This window comes from Cucurbita maxima, unplaced genomic scaffold (genome assembly GCF_002738345.1).
Source record: "Cucurbita maxima cultivar Rimu unplaced genomic scaffold, Cmax_1.0 Cma_Scf00002, whole genome shotgun sequence".
Lineage (NCBI taxonomy): Eukaryota > Viridiplantae > Streptophyta > Magnoliopsida > Cucurbitales > Cucurbitaceae > Cucurbita > Cucurbita maxima.
The window spans coordinates 1,599,303-1,620,384 of record NW_019272018.1 but is presented as its reverse complement, the minus strand read 5'-3'; the positions used below and the strand labels follow the sequence as shown (position 1 = coordinate 1,620,384).

The following is a 21,082-nucleotide window of genomic DNA, read 5'->3' as shown; positions in this document are numbered from 1 at the left end:
TGTATTCTGAAACCGACTTTGTAGACATTCTTTCTCTCTCCTGAAAATTATGATGTCCGATGAAGAAAGAGGAAGGTAAGACAAAGCCCTCAAGAACTGATGAACGAAACCAAACCACATAACCAAAAATTTTCATCATCCCTTCATCTTAAGCAATCCCCAAACTTCTAATTTTTCTCCTAAAAAACACCAAAGATTCGTTCAAATCCCTCGCAGAAGAGTCGCTCAACGGTTGTTTTCTGTAAATTTATCCTCCTTTTAGGTCCCATTGGTGATATGTCCCCTTCTTCTTCTTCTTCTTCTTCTTTCCCACTTAATTTCAAACTGGATATCACAGTTTCGATGACCCTTTTTCAGAAATCCATGGATTTGATCTTTTAATGCCTGCTTCTTCTCTTGATTTTCTGTTCCTTCTTCCCCTGTTTTTGTTTTCTCTGGTTATGGCGTCTTTCAATCATTTCTCTCTCTTGCTTTCTCTCTCCTCTCTCTTTCTCTCCCTTTTTAGCTTCCTCTTCAGGTGGGTTCTTTGAGATTGTGTCCTGTTCTTCATTTTCATAAAAAAAAAACTTGTTTTTTTTTCTTTTTTTAATCATGGGGGTTTCGGATTTTCATAGGCCTCTTGATGGTGGGAGGAATATGGAAATTTCTGATGTTGTTCTTGTTGATGATGGTGGTGGTTGTGATGATTTACAGCCGCCGGAGGAGGAGACCAGCGGCGGTGGAGCTCCTGAGGTTTCAGATGAAAAGGGAACGAATGAGTTTGTTTTCAGTTTCAGGTTTCAAACTTATGAAGAATTTACCAAATCAAATAAGAGAAATTTGGGTTGTGAGAGATTGGATTCATTGAGTAACAGATATGAGTTTTTTCCGGAGAAGAGTACGAGCCACTTCGTGGAAGAACCTGGAATTCCGAGCTTCACGGTGGAGGTTTTGAACTCTTGTTCGAATTTCGAGATTCCCAGAACAGGGGATTTCTCCGTTCGTGAATTTTCCGGGAAAGTTTTGGATTCTCAAACGATTACAGTGAGCTATGAAGTTTCCGGGGAAATTCCAGAATCTGAAGTCATCGGAGAAACGGCCGAGCTTAGCTCTACGAACTCCAGAGAAGAACAAATGGCAGAGAAACAGAGTGAACTGAAACAGAGAGATGAAAGGGAAACAGATTTTGTGTCCGATTATGATATCAATTTGAACGTGGGTGGGTACGAGCCGGACGAGGAAACCAACGAAGAATTGGAGAAGTGGGGGGAGGAGGAGGAGGAGTTGAATGGATTGGAAACAGAGTGGGAACATCAAGAACTGATAGAACAGTTGAAAATGGAATTGAAGAAAGTGAGGGCGTCGGGGCTGCCCACCATTTCTGAAGAATCAGAGTCGCCGAAGATAATGGAAGAATTGAAGCCATGGAAGATTGATGAAAGGTTTAAACGTGGAGATTTAATGGAGGAGCTTCATAGTTTCTACAGAAGTTACAGAGAGCGCATGAGGAAATTGGACATCTTGAATTACCAGAAGATGTATGCAATGGGTGAGTTCTTGCTGTTCTTGCTGTTCTTGCTGTTCTTCATTTTGAATTTGATTTCCTCTGTTTTGGTTACAAAATTTGTGATTTTGAATGATGGGTATGTTTTACCTTAGTTTGGTTGAACAAATTAGAGAGAAAGAGGGGGTTGGTTTCACACTCAAAAAATTTTCATTCTTTTTTAATTTGGGTTGGAAGTTTCTTAGAGAGGGGAAAAGTTCCCATTTTTAATTTTTATTTTGGAACTTTGATTGGAAGGGGAAAGTTTTTCAACTTTTTCTTAATGGTGTTAGAGAGAGAGTAATTGGAAACTTTTAAATGAAACAAAACTACACATCCTAACGAGAATGGTCATGCTTAAAAGAACTGAAAATTATTATTTGTACTAACAAAATACACATCTTCTCTTATAGCTTAATCATAGAAACTTCTCTTATAGCTTAATCATAGAAACTTCTCTTATTGCTTAATCATAGAAACTTCATAGTTAAGTGTGCTTAGTTTTGGAGCAATTCTATATTTGATGACTTCTTAGAAATTGTGTTCAAAAACATGTCAGTCATGTCAAACCATGTTGAAATGACTCGGGTCGGTGTAAAGCGATAATTTTCCCAGATTGCAGGGTCATTAGATAACCCAAATGATTTCATCAATTTTGACAAAATTTGTTTGAAAAATGGTAGGGGTTTTGCAATCAAAGGACCCACTAAAGTCATTTTCTAGCAACACCAAATCTTCATCCCCATCCATCACATCTGTTCTAAGGCTATACAGACAAAAGAAATGTCAAGTGGACCCAATGAAGGATTTCATAAGAGAAGTTCATTGTGATTTGGAGATGGTTTATGTGGCTCAAATGTGTCTTTCTTGGGAGTTCATTCAGTGGCAATATGGAAAGGCTTTGGATTTGTGGGAATCTGAGCCTCATGGGCTTCACCATTACAATGAAGTTGCTGGTGAGTTCCAACACTTTCAAGTTCTCTTGGAAAGATTCTTGGAGAATGAAGCTTTCGAGGGCCCGAGAGTTGAGAATTATGTCAAGCAACGATGCGTTGTTCGTAATCTTCTTCAAGTTCCAGTCATCAGAGGTATCTATCTTCAATTCTCTTCCGTATATTTCTATTTCTATGGATTCATCAACTAATTTGGTTCTTTTTCTCGTAGAGGATAAAACGAGGGATAGGAGGAAAGCAAGACAATGGAGAGATCACGAGAATGAAGCAATCACGAACGATATGCTTGTAGAGATCTTGCAAGAATCAATAAGAGTTATCTCACAATTCATTCGAGCCGATAAAGTTCACAACCCCACTGCAACCCTAAAGCGCCCGAAAAAGTTCCAAGTAGAACTTCAAGACCCTACAGATATGCAACTTCTAACCGAGATCCAAGTTGATCTCCAAAAGGTTCGTTTTTGTTTTACTTAGATCATTCAAGCCTACGTTTTTGAAACTTAAAGCCTCTAAATGTCGATCGGTTTTGTTTGGATGTTTTGGTATTGCAGAAAGAGAGGAAGGTAAAGGAAAAAATGAGGAGTGGGCATTGCATCCTAAAGAAGTTGAAGAAAAATGAAGAAGAAGAAGAAACAGAAGGAGCTGTGAGTTTCTTCAGTGAAATGGATATGAAATTGGTTGGAAGAGTACTAAAAATGTCAAGAATAACAACAGATCAATTGATTTGGTGTAGGAACAAATTGAGTAGAATTCATTTCAAAAACACAAGAATACATTTAGAACCTTCTTTCTTTCTTTTTCCCTGTTGATTTCTAATCAATTTCTCACTTGTATATTGAATGATATCATATCATAGTGATGTAACGACTTCACTTTTTAAAATTTTAAACTATTTGGTAATAACGACGATTGCGAATATCTCAACGTGTAATACCTTTGTTTGACAAAAGGTATAATAACATAAATAAAAGGGAGTAGGGGAGAGTAGGAAGGAAGAAATTAAACAAAGTAGCCCATTGACACATTTCTCTCCACATCAGAAGGCAAGGAACCAAATCAAATCATAGAGTTTGCACCAAAAGTTCAAACCAAGTGGCATTCTAATCATTCATAAATTGAACAAGTTTGCCTACGCATATCATATATATATATAGCATAAAGAAATCCAAGAAAATACAATGTACAAGTTTGTACTCCAGACCTTCCTTGTGGAACTTATCGCCTTTAAAACCTTCACAAACCACCTTTCACTTTGGATTCCACATCCAGTGAAGCAGTAGGGCATTATATGATCAAGGGCAGCGTTAAGGGAAAGAGCGAGCTGGGAAATAGAGAGATGACAGTTTCATCTATCTAACCAACCCAACCCTGCAGGCAGCAATTCAATGGTGTAAATATTTCAACTCATCAAAGTTATAACAATATGAGCCCGTAGCATAAAGTTTTGGACACATTAACGCCAATCATCACGCATTCTTCACGCAAGATAACGGTACAATTTTCTATCTTCTTTGTCCCTCTCCAAAAACTCCCTCTCGATTAGAGATTCTATTCGTTTTTTTATCACAACAGGGTTCGGAAGGAACCTTGACTGCAGCTGCTTTGTGACTTCCGTGACGATGTTATTGTGATCCAATACCCGCCTCGCCTTCATTATTCTAACGATTGCTGCCTCTATCTGTGGTTTTCGATCCTCCTCTACCCTCTGTCGTGTCTCCTGGTTTTCAGGTTCGGACTCCCTTTGTGCAACCACAGTACCGATTTTCACCTTGTACAACTTGCTCGTGAACTTGTCGTTGAAGAAAAATGCATCATCTTCAGCAATGTCCTTGCTCATTGGCTCCTTCCGAAGAACATTCCTTCCTTTCACACATGCCAATGACTGTAGACATCTTTTCAAGTCTACAGCCGGAATCTCTGTGGCCTGCTCAATGTCTCTATAATTCAAGCTATCCGCATTGTTGAACAGCATTAGCACGCACATTTGATACGTGGAAACATTCAACTCATGCTTTTGACCCTTACCGAAGGTTGCTTTCAGATCGGCTGACCCCATATTTGTTTGCCAAGATAATCTTCGCCCAGTATGCGTCCCAAGGTAGTAGCTTTTGAATTTCTCACATATCCCAAGAATTTCTGAAGGAAGGTTGCAAGTTGTGCTAGCCTGAGTTGGCCATGAACCTGTAGTGAGGACCTGCACAACTAGCGTGGGTCCTTCTCCTAACTCGGCACCGAATCTCGCATAGAAACCCTGCATCGTATCCTGAGATGTTTTCATATCAGTGAACATACCCTCCAACTTTGAGGTAAATTGGTACCCACACTCTGTTTTGAGCTTAACAATCAAACTTCTTTCAGCATCGTCAGAGACGGTCTTTCCGGACAGAAGCCTCTTGGCCAAATGTTGCTTGTAATATTTCTCGAATACATCTTTTTCTTGAAGGTAACGGAAAAGCATCATAACCTTGTCTAACACAATTTCGATATCCTCCTCACTGACCCCTCTCAATCCTCTGCGAAGCTTGTCATCTACAAACAAAGAGATAAATTCTGGAGAGCGAGCATTCAGGTTGATAAAATATTCAAATGAGGAATTCAAGGCATTTTGGAACGTCTTATCATTGTTGAATGCCATGCTAATAACCTTATCATATTTATCCTTCAAATCAAGGAGTCGCTGCACATAATCCACAGGATCTTTTATCCTATCAGGATCTGTTACCAGCTGCTTACCTGTATCACGGATGTATGATGTCATAACATCTCTTACTATAGAGAGTCCACTCAATACACGACGAAACAAGTTATACATTCTGCCCAAATCTTCATATTTATCATCAACAAACATAAATACTAATCCTGAGTTTTCCATATGGACTAATCTCTGCATGTGACTTTCTATCATCTCTTTCTCCACGACACTGGTTATCTTAGGTTCACTTCTAGCATCTAAGTAATGGGACACCCTTTCTATCTCTTCATTCAAGCGTCTCTCAGCCTTTTTCAAATAATCCCCACAGTCGCAAGACTCAATAAATTGCTGAGACTCGAGACGATAAAAATCTGCAGAGACATCAAGAAAATGTTTTTCGAAGTCTTCTTGGTAAACAGAAGAGCCTAAATCCATAAGCATTTTTATAATGTTCCTCATTAAACCCCTGTTTATAACTTCACCACTTCTTTCCATGTGCACAAGTTCAAGAAGAGTATCTCGGAGCCTGGTCTGGGTCTTGCTGGAGTGGATGACAACATCCCTCCATAGGTTCAAACCAAGCTCATGAACTGGAGTTTTGTGAGTGCTTGGGATGAAAGTTCTATCCATGTACATCAATATGTCTCGAATCATTTGCAAAGCCTTGTTATGGTCTGCCCATTTCCTGTTCAATTCTACCAAGAAAAGTTCTCCTTGAGCGGCTTCAATTGCTTTGGATATTTCTTTCAGATGAAATGTCATTGTGGTCACAAGTCCAGAGTAAAGTTTTTCCCCAAATTTGTGAAGCACCATATTGTATGCGTTCCTAAATGCATAAGATGCTGAATCATCAGGAGATAAAATCTTTTTACATGAATGCACACACTCGAGAAGGCTTGAAAGTAATAAAAGCAACATGGTTCCTATTATACTAGAGCAGAAAAATAATTTAAAGTCAAAGAAAAAAAAAAGTTGAAAATATATGATAAACTAGCTGATATGCAGCTTCAACAACAAATTGTTGAAGCCACTTTACTGCAGTCCACATGCAAAATAACTTGATTTGATCAAAAATATTAGAAGCCGATGCATTATGTCAAATGATAATTCTAAAAATAATTTTTTCGGATATCTGACAGAAGTGAAATTATCATCCAATGTCCACTGAAAATATAAAGAGAGACAGAAACATCTTCGAGTACTGTATTGTTAACACTCAATCATTCTCACTTGGCTTTTTAATTTGCAAAAAGCACAAGTTGAACAAAAAAAAAAAAAAAGTTAATTTCAACTACGCACACAGAGAAGTCCATCCTCCTAGCTTCAATTTGATATGGTTATGCAATACTCAATATCACCTTGGGCAGAAAATAAAAAAGATTTGATTGGTCAAACTTTGTATGAGAATTTTGAAAGGGATCTGATAAAAGAATCTATAGATGTGATTATAATTATAAAAAAAACAAGTATACATTTGGACCCTGTGCGCTTATATCCTACATGCATACAGAGGTGTTAGAGCATCAGGGCTCCACCTTCTTTTCATTGAAAAAATAAAAAGTACAAAAGGAAAACAAAGGAAAAAGCTATTCATTTAATGTTAATAAAAAAAGAATTAAAATTAATAAAGAATGGAAAGAGTGAACCATGTTGAGGTGTTCAAGTAAGGTAACTCCCATGTTTCCTCTCAATTTTTCTTATAAAAAAGATTCTAAAAATTTCTCTCATCATCCAAATAGCAAGAGCTTTCACACTTGGTAAACTATTTCATCGACTGAACACCAAGAAAGGTTGAAATCAGTTTAAATCCAGCCCCTTACCTTCTGATTATAATCAAAGTCAAAATAGAAATGGTAACCATTTTCCTCTTCTTTTTCAAAGAGGCTGCATATGCTAGGGTGGAGGCACACACGAAAATTTCTTTTATAAACAACATTCTGCGGTACTTACGCCTCCAAGAGCCAATTCCAAACAAAAGAGTTCTAAATTCTTTAGGAGATTTAAACTTTTGATTGCTTTAAACAGCAACCATAGGAGAATTGGCTGGGAATTTGTTTGTGTGTGATAATATGGAAAATTGATTTTGTGGCAAAAATTCTCAACGGATCTCCTTTAAAGATTAATGAATCTTCTTGTGAGAAAAGATGGAATTTCTAGAATAAAGTTACAACCAGTCATCAATTCTCTGTCGTTCAAGGCTCTTCTAGAATTCAGGCATCACACATTTGTTCTCTTCCTTCCTGCAGTTTCTAATCTTACACAATTTCATGTCTTCACCAGGTAGATTCTCAAGAATCTCTCCTTACGAGGATATTCCCCACAGCCATTTTGTGTTACTCAAATAGCACTTTGCTCCTATCTCCGACCTTGGAATTAAGATATTTTTCCACGGGCTATCTACATTTTGTTTATGAAATTCCATGGGATGGGCTTCTTTTACTGATGTTTTCCTTGTGAGCTCCATCCACTATGAATCTCCATAGCAAGTTTTCTCTAAGGAAAATTTCAATTCCACTTAGTTACAAAAGTAATGTTCCTTTTCTTCAAGTTTCCAAGACAGAGACCACCAACCTCTTTGCTTCTATAAACAGAAATTTCCAACTTGTGATCCTTCTGTACCGATTTTAGCGCAATGAAAGTTTCTGAACTTTTCTTTCCAAAAGAGTTGCAACACTTGTTGGTACTTGTACCAACCAAAGAGATTAACCCTAATGCAATTCATCCTTCCAAGATTATAAAACATAAAGAAAAAATAATAATAATAATAATAATAATAATAATTGAAAGCAAACTCTATGAAGGAACAACATTAATATGATTGCTGGTACCAATTCGACACTAAATTGAGCCAAAAAAAAAAAAAAACATGTCTGCAGAGATTAAGTACTTGCAAACAATGTCCGCAAAAAACATAATCACAATCACCTAACAAGCTTAGAAATAGGAAACTTGACAGAATAGAAATGTTGTAGCCTGCAGCCATACACTTTCTCTAAATAGGAAAGGAAAGATCAAAAGCATAATTATGCTAGCTACAAATTGTAGTCAGCTAAAATGTGTAGAAATTCAAGATGAACCGTGAAGTAGGAAAAACTTGCGACAGCATGGTTGCTAGCTACCGATTGTAGTCAGTAGCCAGATTTTATGTTCTTTATAAGATAGCCTATAGCCAGATTAAACATCATATTAACTACTACAACCCTAGCTTGATGCCTATTAAGTTGGAACAATGTATCAGTCTTTTTAATCCAAAGGAAATAATAGATCAACAGTAATAAAAAATTGAGTTGCATATAATTGGTATCGGAGCTCCCATCAACCATGGCTGGAACATGGCAACACTAAAAGGATGATGTAGTTAAAGCTGAAGGTGCTTTGAGAGAAACTGCATTGAAACACCACAAGAATGCTTAGGTGGGAGAATTGTCTAAGTCACTAACTTCGATTTCAAGACAGCAGTATCCCGTTATTAATAGGACCACTGCAGCAGCCCAAACGCACCACTAGCAAATATTGTCCTCTTCGAGATTTTCCTTTCAGGATTCCCCACAAGGTTTTTAAAACATGTTTGCTAGAGAGAGGATTCCACACCCTTATAAAAAATGATTTGTTCCCCTCTCTAACCGATATGGGATCTCACAATCCACCCCTCTTCGGGGCCCAACGTCCTCGCTGGCACTCATATCTCTCTTCAACGATGTGGGATCTCACAATCCACCCCCCTTCGAGACCCAACGTCCTTGCGGGGGGGTATCCACCCTCCTTCGAGGCTCAGCATCCTCACTGACATACCACCCAATGTCTGCCTTTGATACCATTTGTAACAACCCAAGCCCACCATTAGAAGATATTATCCTCTTTGAGTTTTCCCTTTCAGGATTCCCCTCAAGGTTTTTAAAATGCATATGCTAGGGAGAGGTTTCCACACCCTTATAAAGAATGTTTTGTTCCCTTCTCAAACCGATGTGGAATCTCACAATAATTAGAAAATCTCACAATGACTAAAAAACTTCGGAAGTTTGAATCTTCAACAAAAAGAACTTGTGAATGTTTGACAGAGAGTGGCTGGAAAGGTTACCCAATCCAAAATCTCATTGTTCAATTAGGAAGAAGAAGTTTATGATTGCAAAGGTACCAAAGTCTATCAGTCCATTATGAATATCGCCAAAGCAACATTTGAGTAATGATTTGTTGGGATCAGAGAAGAGAAGAGAAGGAAGAAAGAGCTTGGTCTAGTATCACCTGTTTAGTTGACTTTGCTCCATGAGCAATCTTTTGAGAACTGACTCTTTGTGGAGGAATGTAACCATAAATAAAACTATGATAAATTTCTAGATGCAAGCACGCTAAGGGTAAATAATGAAATAAACTTGCCAAATACAAGATGTGTTATTTACCTCTCCATTAACAAGGAACAAGCTATAGATAATTCCAATTCTTCGCCCCACATTAGAAAGTGTTACCAATGAGCTGTTCAACCTCACTCATCTATGCTAGTCAACAAGGCACTGAATAAATGCTCACAAGACTGACTCATAATAGTAGCATAGAGGAGGGAGAATATGAATATATTGAGGTTGACAACGATGATGAGTTAACTTATGTCATTCAATGTCTGTTGCTTACAACTAAACCCTAAAATTGAGGCCCATCATCTACCAAGCACTAGAATTTGTACAAGATCAAGACGACCTACAAAAGGGAAAGTACATGGCCTTTTTATTGATACTTGATAGAGAGAGAAGCAAAAACTTTGTTTCAAAGTTTGTTCGAACTTTTCATCTCAAATAAATTACACACCCATACCAAAAAATATCTGATACAATCAGAATGTGAAGCCTCAATTACTTAATTGTGCACTACTTCTCGTCATGATTTCTGACCTTAGCAATATGATTTGACCAAGGCAATCATAAAGGAAGAAACAAGGGTGTAGAGTTCTCATGATGTGGGGAAAAAGTGTTCTTCTGCAAATTCCAGCTAAAGATCATAGAAACCATCCCGCCTATTCCTAGTTGAACTAGAGAAGGTTCCTAGATGATCATGATAAGTTCTTCTAGTTAAAGGAGGGCTGATAATCCAGTGTGGAGAACAACTTGAAGAATTAGAAAAGGACTTATTGGTTGATCATGCTTTTTTTTTCTTTTTTTAATGATACAGTTAAATGAGAGGCTTCGAATCAGTTTGAAGTGCATACGACTTGAAAGACTGCTGCTTATTTGTCGGTCTAATGGGGCTTTCAGCTATCCCGGACACATAATAATCAAAATCACATGTCTCTTATACTTGGATCAACCTTACAAAACCTACTTGTATCTCAGTATCACATAAATCCACACGGATATCAAATCCTTGATCAGTAAGTTCAAGAAGTAATAAAAAAAGGTCATATCTAATCTAATCTTAATCCATAGCAACTGCACCACAGAAACACAAAATATGCAGGATAGATGGATATGCATTGAGTATAGGAAATAGGGCATTGAACAAAATGAGTGTCAAATACCAAATTCACTTGAACAACTGCGAGGTTGCAATAATTTTTCTAAGATTACCCAACGCAATGGGAATCATCAATCAGAAGGGATGAGAAAAATGAAATTCTAGATGAAAGAACTATTATATTATTTTATGAATTGCCCATCTAGAGAAAAGAAGGATTAGAGACATCGTTCTCCAAAAAAAGGAGTATATAATACGATGACATTCTAGATGAATAAAGGATGATATAAATGACTTGTTATGCCATTTGATTCAACAAATACTCCAAGAACTTTCCATGAGGCCTATGAACCCAGATATTCAACTTCTCCAAATTCTTTTTATGTCATTAAGTTTGATAATATCCTCCTGATAAGCAGATCCATTGATGATCATCTCGGACACATACATGAGGATTAACTGCAAATAATTATCATGCCCTGTACACCGAAACTTTTCCTCGTTTAAAGCGAGGGCTCAAACATGCAATAGCAAACCACTCTCAGAAACACATAGGCACAACAGAGAAGTAATCTGAGAATCGCTGCTTCAATACAAAACTCATGACGCAAGTTGCAATCTCTAGTTCCCCACAAAAGTTGCGGCAAAGAGAGAACGAAATAACATGGCGTAGTATACCAGTGAGATGAAAAGAAGCAGAAGCAACCTGTAAAGCTCCTCGAAGCTAAGCCCGCTGGCATTATGATTGTAAATTTCGTGAATTGCATGTTCCAAAATCTTCCACGTCTTCTCAGCATATTTTGGATCCACCACGACCCGATGTTTAAAAGCCTCTATCTGGAAATTCCTCTTCTTCTGCGCACTCATGACTTCCAAAGATCGGATCCCAGAAACCTCTTAATCTTGATTGGATGCTCGAACCCTTCGACGAAACCCTAGGTTTTCGAAAAGACAAACAGATCAATTTCCGGCGATGAAGCAAGTATCAGAGGATGACGGAAGAAGATTTGAGAGAACACAAATGGATTACAGACAGAAATGAGAAATTGGACAAGGGAAAGAACACGGAAACCTTTATCTGGAGGATTTAAGAAGGAAAACCTTTCAAAGCAATAATTCGAAGAGAAAAAAAAAATGATTAGAACAACAAATTGCTTACTTTCAAATGAAATTATCCTTTTCTTCTCGACGTTGCTCTCTTGTTCTTCCGAATTAACTTGAGATGGGTTTTCGGGAGGGTCGGAGTTGGGCGCAGCCTGGCCAATTTTGGGGTAGATGGATCAGATCCGTCAACTTTTTTTTTGAAAAAAATCAAGATTCAACTTTCATTATGTACGAGCAAAATATAATTTTTGTATTAGGAACTTCTTAATTTCTTTCTATTTAACCTCTAAAATTTGAAGAAAAAATCGCTATAAACATATTTGTCAAGCATGTTTGAAACTAGAATTATGGGTTTGTCTAATAAGATGGGATAATCTCGAGTTTGGGGTGTAGGATTATATACTTATGCATAATACACGTTAAATTAATAACTAAAATTTCATAAAATTCAAATATCTAATCTAAAAAAGTCACTATGTATCAATAACATTGATTATAAACATTAAATATTCTTAATATTTTAACAATTAAGGTAGTGTTAAATTGAATCGTAATCCTATTTTTGGGTTTCCAACAAAAAAAAAATGTCAACCTACAAACCGAACCGATTTTTCGATTTTTCAAAATTTCAACCCAACTCAATCTTTATAGTTTGGGTTGGGTAGTTCGAGTTGGTCGGGTTATGAGGTCATATAAACACTCCTAAAAACCGGTCAAAAGTAGAGTTCCAAAAGTCAGAAAATCATGAGTGTCTTTCTTAAGATATGCTAGTTATTATATTTCCAATTGGTTGGTAGGCTAAGACGGATATAATTAGATAGTCATCTCAAGCATAATAAAAGGCTAAATATCTTCAATTATACAAAATATTTACTTATCATAAATAGTCAAATATGATTCATATGTTAAATCCTAGTTCAATACTAAATATCTTCAACACTCTCTAGTTACGAGATTCATTATAGGTGGACCGAGGACATAAAAATTCAAAAACTCTACAATTATGTCATCATTTACGTCTTTTGTTCTAGCTAAGGTCGTGCCAATTGGAGTGTCAAACACGATTTGTCTAAATGAGAACGATCTTAAAAATAGGATGACTAAGAAAAACTTGAAAGAATTGAAAGCTATTACATATACCAACAAAATGCATCTTCTTTTTCAATAGCTCAATCATAAGAACTCGTTAGGTGTGTTTTGCTTTGAGCAATTCTATATTGGGTGATCTTTTTGGTATTTTCCTAAGATGTATGTGAGTATAACAAAATATGTTGGAAGGATTTGTGTTGGTCTGTGGGGATAGTTTTTACTCTTAGAAGAGAGGAGTAAGCAATGTGACTACCTCGTAGGAGAATATTGGGGTCATCATGTGTCAAATTTGGATTCCAAATCTGAGGGATGGGCCATTACAAAAGGTACCTAAGTGGTACATCTCCCAGTAAGATATGGTTCATGGACGAACCAAAGGAAAGCTAGTGAGTGATATCTGAGAAAAACATGAATGAATTGAGACCACATTCAAATGAGAGTTATCTTAAGGATAGGTTGACTACGAGAGACTTGCAAGAATTTTTTTTTTTTTTTTTTTTTTTGGTTAAATCACAGTAACTCCATCCTTAAACATGTTTTGTTTGATCAATTTTATGTTGGGTGAATCTGTGCTCGAACTTTAGAACTTGATATTAATTGTTTGATTAATAAGCATGATTTTATGATCTACAATTCTAGCTATCTCACCTACCTAGTCGTATCTTAATCATTAGCCGTCTTCTTCATGTTATTTGTTGGAGACTATCACGCCCATTAATTAAAGAATAATACTTGACTATGATTATGATTCATAACCTCCTTTGAAATTGGTTCATCGAGATTTGACAGGATTCCACTATTTCTATAAGATAGAATTGTATAATTTCGGTGGGGTCTCGACAGTCGACCAAACTTTGACGTGTTGTTGGAGAGCCACCTTTATTTCTTATTGTTAAATTTAATTTCATACTTTTTTTTGTCAATTTATGACTCGTTCTTTTTAGAAAGTTGAATGAAAAATTATTTGACAACCCAACTTAACTGAGTTCTCCGTGTTTCGAGTTTTGTTAGATTACATTGTCTGGTTAAAAAAATTATGTCTATAATAAATAATCAGATTATTAAATTTAAACATTCAACCCAATATAAACCATCGTTATAATATGTTTCAAAACAACTAAAGTGTATGTATAAATTATAAACATTGAATCAAAACCGCCTAAATATATGCTAAATCATAAACATTGAACTTATCATAAATCATATTCTTAAAATTATGATGTTTGTTAGTTTATTCATATTATAAACCATGTGTTTAAAAATTACTTTCTCAAACATAAAGTAAACAAAATAATATAAAAAGATATGAACGAGCACACCCATAAATATAAATTTTTTTGGGTCAACTCGAAAATTGTTTAGTGAACCCGAAACTTGAACCAAACCAATTCGGTTGACGTATAGGTCAAGATCTACATGAACATCAAGAAGTTCAACATAGTATGCTCGTGAATGAAACCTCATAGGGTGAGCAGATATTGTCCTCTTTGGGCTTTCCTTTCGGGCTCCCTCAAGTATTTCCTTCCTCCCATTGATGTGCGACATCACAATCCACCCCCTTCAAGGGCCAGCGTTCTCGCTGGCACTCTTTCCTTCCTCCCATCAATGTGGGGACCCACCCCCCCTTGGGGCCAGTGTTCTCGCTGGCGCATAGTCCGGTGTCTAGCTTCGCTGGCACTCTTTCCTTCCTCCCCATCGATGTGGGACCCACCCCCCAATCCACCCCCTTTGGGGCCAGTGTCCTCGTTGGCACATAGTCTGGTGTCTAGATCTAATATCATTTGTAAAGCCCCAAATTCACTGCTAACAGATATTGTCCTATTTGGGCTCTCTGGGCTTCCCCTCAAGGCTTTAGGGAGATCACATTATCAATCTTTCAAGCTTTTCTCTTCTCAGCGAAGGATTAGATAGTATTTTGTTCATTTTTTTTTTTTTAAAGAGAGGGGCCTTTCAAAACATCAACCATACATGTCTCAAATATTAAAATAACGAATCTATTTAATACATGTACTATCGTTATGATGATACATGAATAATCCAAATGAATCTAATTTCAAGATATATCCAATGAACCTTTTAAATTAGACTTGATATTTTCAAAATCTGTCATATCATTAACGATGAATTAAGTTTATTCATTAACATCGAAAGTATGTTGAAAGTATATTAAATCGCCTACAAAAATGAGCACTTAAGTATGTGAATTTTATCTAGTAAAATTATGTTTTCAGCCCCCTAAAATTGAAAGTATATTGAATCAGCTATAAAAATCATGCTGAGCAATATAAATGAAAGAACACGCCCTCACATGGAGGGTTCATAGCTTACTCAAGATTAAGAACAAGTCACATATAATGATCCTGCTCGACTTAATCTATGAACATCTTTAATTATTTTGAAGTGATTCCTAGGATTTTTCCCATTTCAAACTTCAATATGGAAGTTTTTTCATTCATTATTTTCATTAATAAAAGGGCCACAAAAAATATATATACATATAATATATATATAGTTTATTTATATAAAAAAAATAGTTTATTTCAAATATTGCAATAATTTTTCTTAAAAATATAGAAGAAAATAGTGGAAGACTCAACCAAAAGAAATCATACATGAAGGTGTACCCTTAATGTAGGGTCCTATTTGGGTTTTCTCTTTCTCAATGCTTTGTTCTTACTGGCACACTGCCTCATGTTTATTCCGTTCGAGAAAGAGCGAGAAGGCTGACACATCGTCCAGTGACTGGCTCTGATACCATTTGTAATGCCCCATATCTACTAGTAGCAAATATTGTCTTCTTTGGAATTTTCCTTTCGAGCTTTTCCTTAAGGCTTTAAAACGCATCTGCTAAGGGAAGGTTTCCACACACTTATAAATAATGTTTTGTTCTCCTCCCCAACCAATGTAGGATATTACCGTTAAAGTTGTAAGTTTTGCTATGTAGCAAAATACTTTATATTAAATATTTAAGCTATATTAGCGATATACCTAAAATGAAGTATCACTCCCATACTTATTATTATGTAAATGAATGATATACGACGTCGGTTTGGCTCTCTCCAGTCCACCTGTCACAAAAAAAAAATCTCAATTTCAGATATTTTTATTTTCCACCCATTTTGGTTATTATACAATTATGGAGGACACGTCAGATCGTCAATGGCTGTGATGCTCCGTCCATCACCCGCCGTCCCAAATGCAAATTCCAACTCTAAAGTGCCACCTGTCTCCCAACGCCTTACTAACGTCACTCACCTCATGAGTCACCGTCTGGGCCCCACTATTCCATGTCCACTCCCCTTCCGCCACGACTCCATCCAAAAAACACAACAAATTTATCGGAACCACCAAAATCTACATCACCAATCCCCTTCTGCCACGTGACAAAAATTTACCATTAGTGATTATTCCATGACGTGGCATAAATGAAGTGGAATTTCAGTAGTGACGTGGCGGACAGCGAACAAAATCTCATTTTCCTTGTGGCTTAGATAAAGGAAAACGGTTTTTTGACCATTCCAAATAACCCCGTTTGCATTTGCCTGAGCCACGTAACCATCTCGAACCGCACCGTTTAATCTCGGGAGTATAAATACAAAGGCTCAGCCTCTGTTCTTTGCATGAGTTAGAAGAGAAAGAAGAGAAAAAACAGGGTAGCGAATAGCGGATCCGAAAGACGAAACCTAAAAACGGCGTCGTAATGACGAAGCAGTTGAAAGAGAATCAAGAACCACTCATCTACGGCGAGTTTCTGGCGGTGGAATCGACGAGGACGACTTGTAATCCTTGTGATTTTCACTCAGCGAAGGCGGACAAAGAAGTGGAAACGGATCGGGAAAGTATAGGATCGTCGGAGGAAACAGAGTCGCCGAGATCAGTAACGAAGGTTGCGGACTGGAGGAAGAAATTGGCACATGTTCATTACCAAATTCGGAGAATCAGAGAGGAGGATTTGCATCTTGGTGAGGATATCGGCGAAGGCTTCAACGCGAAAGAGAAGATGAATTCGATCGGAGATTGGTGCGATGTTGGATATCAATGTAATCATCATCATTATCCTCCTCATTTTTATCATAACCGCGTTACTCCACAAATGAACGTTGTAATTTTCTCGCGGCCGATCTTGCCGAGCTCGCCACTCAGCGGGAAGAACACACTTAGGGCTTTAAATTAAGGTACTCTAAAAATCAAGGTACTGTTTCTGAATCGGTCGGTATTTGTGTTTTCGATTTCGATTTCGAATCTGTGAAATTAATTGAATCTTTGAGAAAACTGAAGGTTTCAATTCTTGTGATTGAGTTAGGTTTCGCTCCTGATTTTTGCGATTAGTTAGGCTGCGCAGAAAAGATTGGGAAATTGTGATCTCCGGCATCATACGCCAAATTTTCTGGCTGCTTAGGTTTTAGAGTTCGATTAAATTTGGAGGAAGAAATTAGAGGGATGAACAGTGATACAGAATCTGGAGATCAAAACCGCTACTGTAAAGTCTAATTTGAATGAAAAAGAAGAAGAAGAAGAAATGCATGAATTCTGATGATGTAAATAAATTTCTTGTCTCCCTCTGTTTCTTTGATATTTTGAAACTACCAATTATATACAATAGCAAGTATTTTTAGAAATATCTTAATTAGTAATATTTTTAATTATTGATTTTCTAAAACTAATTGGAAATATATATATTATTTTGGAGATTAATTTGAAGGGAATGAGTTTACTCAATTTAATTGGAAGAATTTAGTTTTATTGGATAGAGTTTGATGCAAGGTTGATTTAGAATTACAAAAAACAAAAATTTATGAATGCTTTTGAGAAACTTTTGTCTCTTAGCATATGAATTGAATGACATCGAGGGGTATGTTTGGGAAACAAACAAACACTTGGTATGAAGTGCTATGAATGGATGTTGAAAATTTAGGAGACAATAGAGAAATAAATTGCTACCTTCCTACTCCCTTTTAATAAAGCCCATATTTGGTTTGGTACATCTTCTTAATGGAGGGAAGAAAAAGCTTGATATCGATTTTTTAAAATAAGAGTGTAGAAACATCTTCTTAGTAGATGCGTTTCATAATCGTGAGGCGGGTGACGATACATAAAGGGCTAAAGCGGATAGTATCTACTAATTGTGAGTTTGGGCAAACGGTGTGCCTTATGAGGGTAGATTGCGAGGTTCCATATGAAAAATGAAACATTTCTTATAAGGGTGTGAGAGGGTAGATTGTGAGGTTCCATATGAAAAACGATGGAAACCTCTCCTTAGTAAACGTGCTTTTAAGGCCTTTGACTATTACAGAAGGTGAGAGATTCGAACTCAATGGATGGTGTATTTTTTGCATTCTTCGATTCTATTTAAGGTTTCAATTCTACTTCTAAAGTTGAGGTTTTGAATTTTAACCTAAAAATTATTATTATTATAAATTTAACGTTATAATATGGTTTAAATGATTGGGTTGAAAATAACCTAATTATGTTTTCACTTGGTGAATTGAGCATGCCTATACAACTACTTTCATACTTTACTTCAATTTAAATTAAATTATTATGGTCTAATATGTACATTAAACATAATGTTATTTTAATAATTGCGTTAAAGAAACTATTTATAAAAGTTTTATCAAATCATAGAGATTAATTCTCACCTTTACGACAATAGATGTCAGATTTTAATTGAACCTTAAACAAAATATCATCCGATCAACTTTTACCGATCAACTTTTAATATATAATTCTAATGATTATTTTACTAAACAAAACATATATAAATTTTCACTCGACATAAAATTGATCGAAGGAAAATACACTTACATCGTTGAGCCACCAAAAAAATATCGTGCACATTATTGATATTTGCAGTAACTTTCAATTATTTTAAATTTTTTTTAGTCATTCTATCATGGCATGTTCATTCATGTATCTCCATTGAGTAGGTGTCACCATGATGACTCCTCTGCTAAGTTTGTTTTTGGTTGAATAATAAAAAAAATATTGAATAATAGGGGGCAAAAGAAATTACTATTTATGTCTTAACTTCTCCACGAGAGCAATTTTAACGATCCAAACTCACTGTTAGCAGATATTGTCCATTTTGATTCGTTACATATCGTCGTCAATCTCACGACTTTAAAACGTGTCTACTAAAGAGGTTGTTCTGTGGGATCTCACAATCCACCTTCTCTAACTCTAATAACATTATGTCACGATCCAATTTTCAAAATTTCAAGAAATTGAACTACGCAAAATTTTACCTTATTTTTTACACTTTCAATGTTATGTTTTATTTTAATTTTGTTTTATCATCGTAGTCCGATTTTTGAGGTTTGATAGATACAAAAATGGCTATTTTAGATTGGAAAAAGGCTTTACCAATTACTATCGGAAACCAACCCAGATGTCACTATGTAAACTTTTAGTGATTCAAAATTGTCACTATGTAAGTGATAAGAATGTATATGCAGTTGGATCAGGTTTGGACATTTCTTAAACCAAAATAAATCATACTCAGTCAAACTCAATCATAAATCTTTTAGGCTGAGTTGGGTAGGGTTGTTCGAGTTATTTATTTAATTTGCTGAACTTTATTCTTTAAACGTCTATTTATTTATTTTCAAACCTTTAGTTAAAGATTAGCAATTAATTAATTAATATATATAATTATAGGGTAAGAAAAAGGTATATTTTAAAATTAATAAGAAATTTGTTGAAAATATTTTTGAAGGTATTTGGATGAGAATAATTTTGATAAATAATGTTGGAATGAAAGGGCATTTGAGTAAATTATCAACAACTTTGTCGTTTTCCCAGTTGCCAAACAAATACTATCTTCATAAAAAATGCTACCATTTTGTTGCTTCCTCCCAACAAATGCTTTGTGTTTCAATCAACTTAATGCAAACCTATCATCTAACACTGTTTACTAATAATTTTAATGTTTATTCTTTCAAATAATTAAATTTTATAATTTACTTCTATGCCCCTAACGCTCTAATAAATATTTTGTAACATTTTTCTTAAGTTTTTAGCTTAAATACGTTGTCTTCATTCTTAAAACCAAAAAATAAGTAACCTTACCATGTCCTAAGAGAGGCCGTGGAATATTAAGGTCACCGAATATCGAATTCAACGTCTGTAAGCTAAAAGCCACAATACAACGCCTTTGTCTCTTATAAAATTAGATAGCCTTTGAAGGCTTTCATCGCCTCACTTTCTATCAAATCCTTAGTCCTACACGTGATTGCGTTACACAATGAAAACTACTCGTATAAAATTTGCCATAAAATAAAAACTACACAATGATTGTGTTACACCTGACTACTCAATCTAAAACGTAAAAGTTGGATTGGGTTATTTTTTTTTTCGTTCGGGTTAGGTTGAATGTTGAAAAGTTGAAAAAAAAAACATTTGTCCATTTGCAAATTGACATCTTTAGTTGGATTAAATTAGACTTTGTTCAGGTTGGGTTGAATGTTGAAAAGTTAAAAAAAAAAAAAAAACATTTGAGTATAGTTTTAAGATTATTATGAAAATTAAGAATATAACTAATTTTAGTGATGTATTGTGACTGTTCACAATGGTATAAAATGGTATGATATTGTCTCTCACCCTTAAACAACCTTCTCTTAATCGATACTTGACTCCTTATCTAGAGCCCTCGAACAAAAATAAGAGTAAAGGGCATGACTCTAATATCATGTTAAGAATTACAAACCCTCTACAATCGTATGATACTGTCCACTTTGAGCATAAACTCTCGTGATTTTACTTTTGGCTTCTCTAAAAAGGCTCGTACCAACGAAAATGTATTATTTATTTATAAACTCATGACTAACCCTTTAATTAGCCGACATGGGATTCCCCTCCCAACAATCCTCGATAATATACTTATGATCTTCTATTTAATTAGTCAATCGTCCACTTTGATCTAACACATGTTGATTTTGTCATATTTTTTAGAGTACACACAGTAGTGATTATCTAATCTACCATGTACAAAGATTTCGAGAATATTCGAGAGTGAGAGCGTATGTACAAAATAGACAATATCATATTATTATGGAGAGTCGTGTTTTTTTAGACACTTGGAGACATTTTCAAAAAAATGAAAAGATTTATAAAATAAATAAATAAATAATGTGTGCCATGCTTTTGAGAAGAAGCACTTTACCAATAATTTATTTTCCCCTCTTGTATGCATGTACATGAATTATTGAGCAGCCATTGTGAGTTGTGACCAACCAAAGCTCATTTGGAATACATTTGCGTTTTAAAACCTCGAACACGTAA

General features: G+C 35.7%; 2 protein-coding genes across 4 annotated transcripts; one reads left to right on the top strand and one right to left on the bottom strand.

The window, feature by feature from the left end:
* Window positions 1-3,310, top strand: LOC111469544. Of its 2 annotated transcripts, none has more exons than XM_023114844.1 (5): window positions 1-517; window positions 615-1,528; window positions 2,206-2,610; window positions 2,687-2,928; window positions 3,027-3,310. In XM_023114844.1, exons 1-5 carry the CDS (start codon window positions 381-383, stop codon window positions 3,282-3,284), a joined length of 1,956 nt encoding a protein of 651 aa, XP_022970612.1. In that variant the 5' UTR covers window positions 1-380; the 3' UTR covers window positions 3,285-3,310. The 2 variants fall into 2 exon arrangements, with proteins under 2 accessions (XP_022970612.1, XP_022970620.1); XM_023114852.1 differs by having other exon boundaries at window positions 38-75.
* Window positions 3,311-3,474: 164 nt separating this feature from the next.
* LOC111469519 (cullin-3A-like) lies at window positions 3,475-11,932 on the bottom strand. 2 transcript variants are annotated; one of them, XM_023114820.1, is made up of 3 exons: window positions 11,769-11,932; window positions 11,316-11,544; window positions 3,475-5,993 (listed from the first exon to the last, which is right to left on the bottom strand). In XM_023114820.1, the coding sequence occupies exons 2-3, from the start codon at window positions 11,474-11,476 to the stop codon at window positions 3,953-3,955; spliced, it is 2,202 nt and encodes a 733-aa protein (XP_022970588.1). In that variant the 5' UTR covers window positions 11,477-11,544; window positions 11,769-11,932; the 3' UTR covers window positions 3,475-3,952. The 2 variants fall into 2 exon arrangements, with proteins under 2 accessions (XP_022970588.1, XP_022970590.1); XM_023114822.1 differs by lacking the exon at window positions 11,769-11,932 and adding an exon at window positions 11,682-11,764.
* Window positions 11,933-21,082: the final 9,150 nt, after the last annotated feature.